Source organism: Neovison vison, chromosome 6, assembly GCF_020171115.1.
Source record: "Neovison vison isolate M4711 chromosome 6, ASM_NN_V1, whole genome shotgun sequence".
Lineage (NCBI taxonomy): Eukaryota > Metazoa > Chordata > Mammalia > Carnivora > Mustelidae > Neogale > Neogale vison.
In genome coordinates, this window is record NC_058096.1 from 213,196,626 (window position 1) to 213,198,445 (window position 1,820).

A 1,820-nucleotide genomic window follows, 5' to 3' on the forward strand; every position below is an offset into this window, starting at 1 on the left:
TCCTGGTCACCAGGCTCACTTCTTACCCTTGACAAGGCTGTCCCTGCTCTGGGTAACACTTTCATCCTGTAGGTTCAGGTCAACGTCATCAGCAAGGTTGTTGGCAGTGAGACAGACGCGGTTCTGTGATGTGAATATCGTCCTGGAGGTGTTCTGGCTTGCCGGGTCTTATGCAGTTTGATAAAACAGGGTTCCTACCTAGGCATCCTCCAAGGGGAGTGGGTTGGGACTAAGGATCTCACCCCCTCGCCTCATCCTCTAGCCTTTGTCTGGGCCATCAGTCCAAGGCTGTGCTCAGATAGCTCCTGCCCAGTCCCACTTTGGTCGCTACCTGTTTTGTTTTGTTTTGTTTTTTGAAATTAAATCACCTTTATTGCTAAAAGTTAATTAATAAGTGTTAAAGAGAAAAATTCACTATGACTATTAAAGATCTGGACTCACATAACTGTTCAGCTTTATCTGAAGGTTAACAGAAGGAAGGGTCTTGCACTTAAGCTAACAATTATCACGCTGTATTGTTTTAAACTAAAATTTTTAAACCACTCTAAAAGAATTACATGCCTCTTAGTTAATGTTGTAATTGTATCATATTACTTAGGTTCAAGTTCTTCCTTCAAAGAGTCATCAGAATAACATGGACTGAAAAGACTTTCGAACACTTGCCATCTCTTGCTGCTGAGTTTCCATCATAATTTTTTTTTGCAACATAGCCATTTCTTTTCTAAGTTCATTTTGTGCACCAGTAAGTAGACTATCGTGATTCTTCTCCAAGTCCTCCATACTCTTTATGAACTGCTCATATAACTGTCTAATTGTTTTCAGTCTCTGGCTCTGAACAATTCTAGATTGTTGAAAAACCTTTTGTTGCTGTCGGAACATGTTAGCTAGTTTTTCTTCTTGTTCCTCAGCTTTCTGCAGGTCTATATCCCACTGCTGAAACAAAGTCAGAAATTGCTGAGAATATTCTTGGTTAAGCTTCTGCCTTTGCTCTTGCTGGGTTTTCCAAACATGTTCAATTTTCTGGTTACTAGTTTTGAGAGACGCTTTGGTATATAATTCTAGTCTTTTTCTCTTGGCAAGAAGAGCCTTGTTAATGTCAGCTCCAAATCTTTCCAGCATATTTTGTACTTCACCCCCCATATCTTCAAACACTGCTGCAGAAGTCCTTTTCTTCCCATGCTTCTCAATTACTGGAGTCTTCCCTTCGGTAACATCCTCCTCTGAACCACTCAGATCTTTTTTTTTTTTTAAATTTATTTTTATTTATTTGTCAGAGAGAGAGAGAATGAGAGCGAGCACAAGCAGACAGAGTGGCAGGCAGGGTCAGAGGGAGAAGCAGGCTCCCTGCCGAGCAAGGAGCCCGATGTGGGACTCGATCCCAGGACGCTGGGATCATGACCTGAGCCGAAGGCAGCTGCTTAACCAACTGAACCACCCAGGCGTCCCCACTCAGATCTTTTTTATCTTCCTTCTCAAAGTCATAGGCTCTTACAACCTGATCCTCCATTGATGTCTTCCCAGATTTCCCTGTATGTTTTCTTCCAGGGGGCACCATATTTAGATGTTTTCTGAGGTGACTGTCCGCTTGGCCAGCACGACACTCCTCTTTGTTTTGTTTTTTAATGTAGCAGGTGAGAATCTCATTTCAGAAACACACAACAAAACCTTATTTTTCTGCAGTAGAATTTAATTTTTTTTAAAAGATTTGTTAATTTATTAAAGAGAAAGAGTGCACAAGTGGGAGGGGCAGAGGGAAAAGAAGAGAGACTCTCAAGCGGATTCTGCACAGAGCCGGACATGGGGCTCGAACCCACGGCCCC

At 42.2% G+C, this 1,820-nt stretch overlaps 1 protein-coding gene across 1 annotated transcript; it reads right to left on the reverse strand.

The window, feature by feature from the left end:
* Nucleotides 1-624: 624 nt before the first annotated feature.
* Nucleotides 625-1,555, reverse strand: LOC122910730 (synaptonemal complex protein 3-like). Its single transcript, XM_044255349.1, has 2 exons — nucleotides 1,450-1,555; nucleotides 625-1,235 (listed from the first exon to the last, which is right to left on the reverse strand). The coding sequence occupies exons 1-2, from the start codon at nucleotides 1,553-1,555 to the stop codon at nucleotides 625-627; spliced, it is 717 nt and encodes a 238-aa protein (XP_044111284.1).
* Between the last annotated feature and the right edge of the window lie 265 nt (nucleotides 1,556-1,820).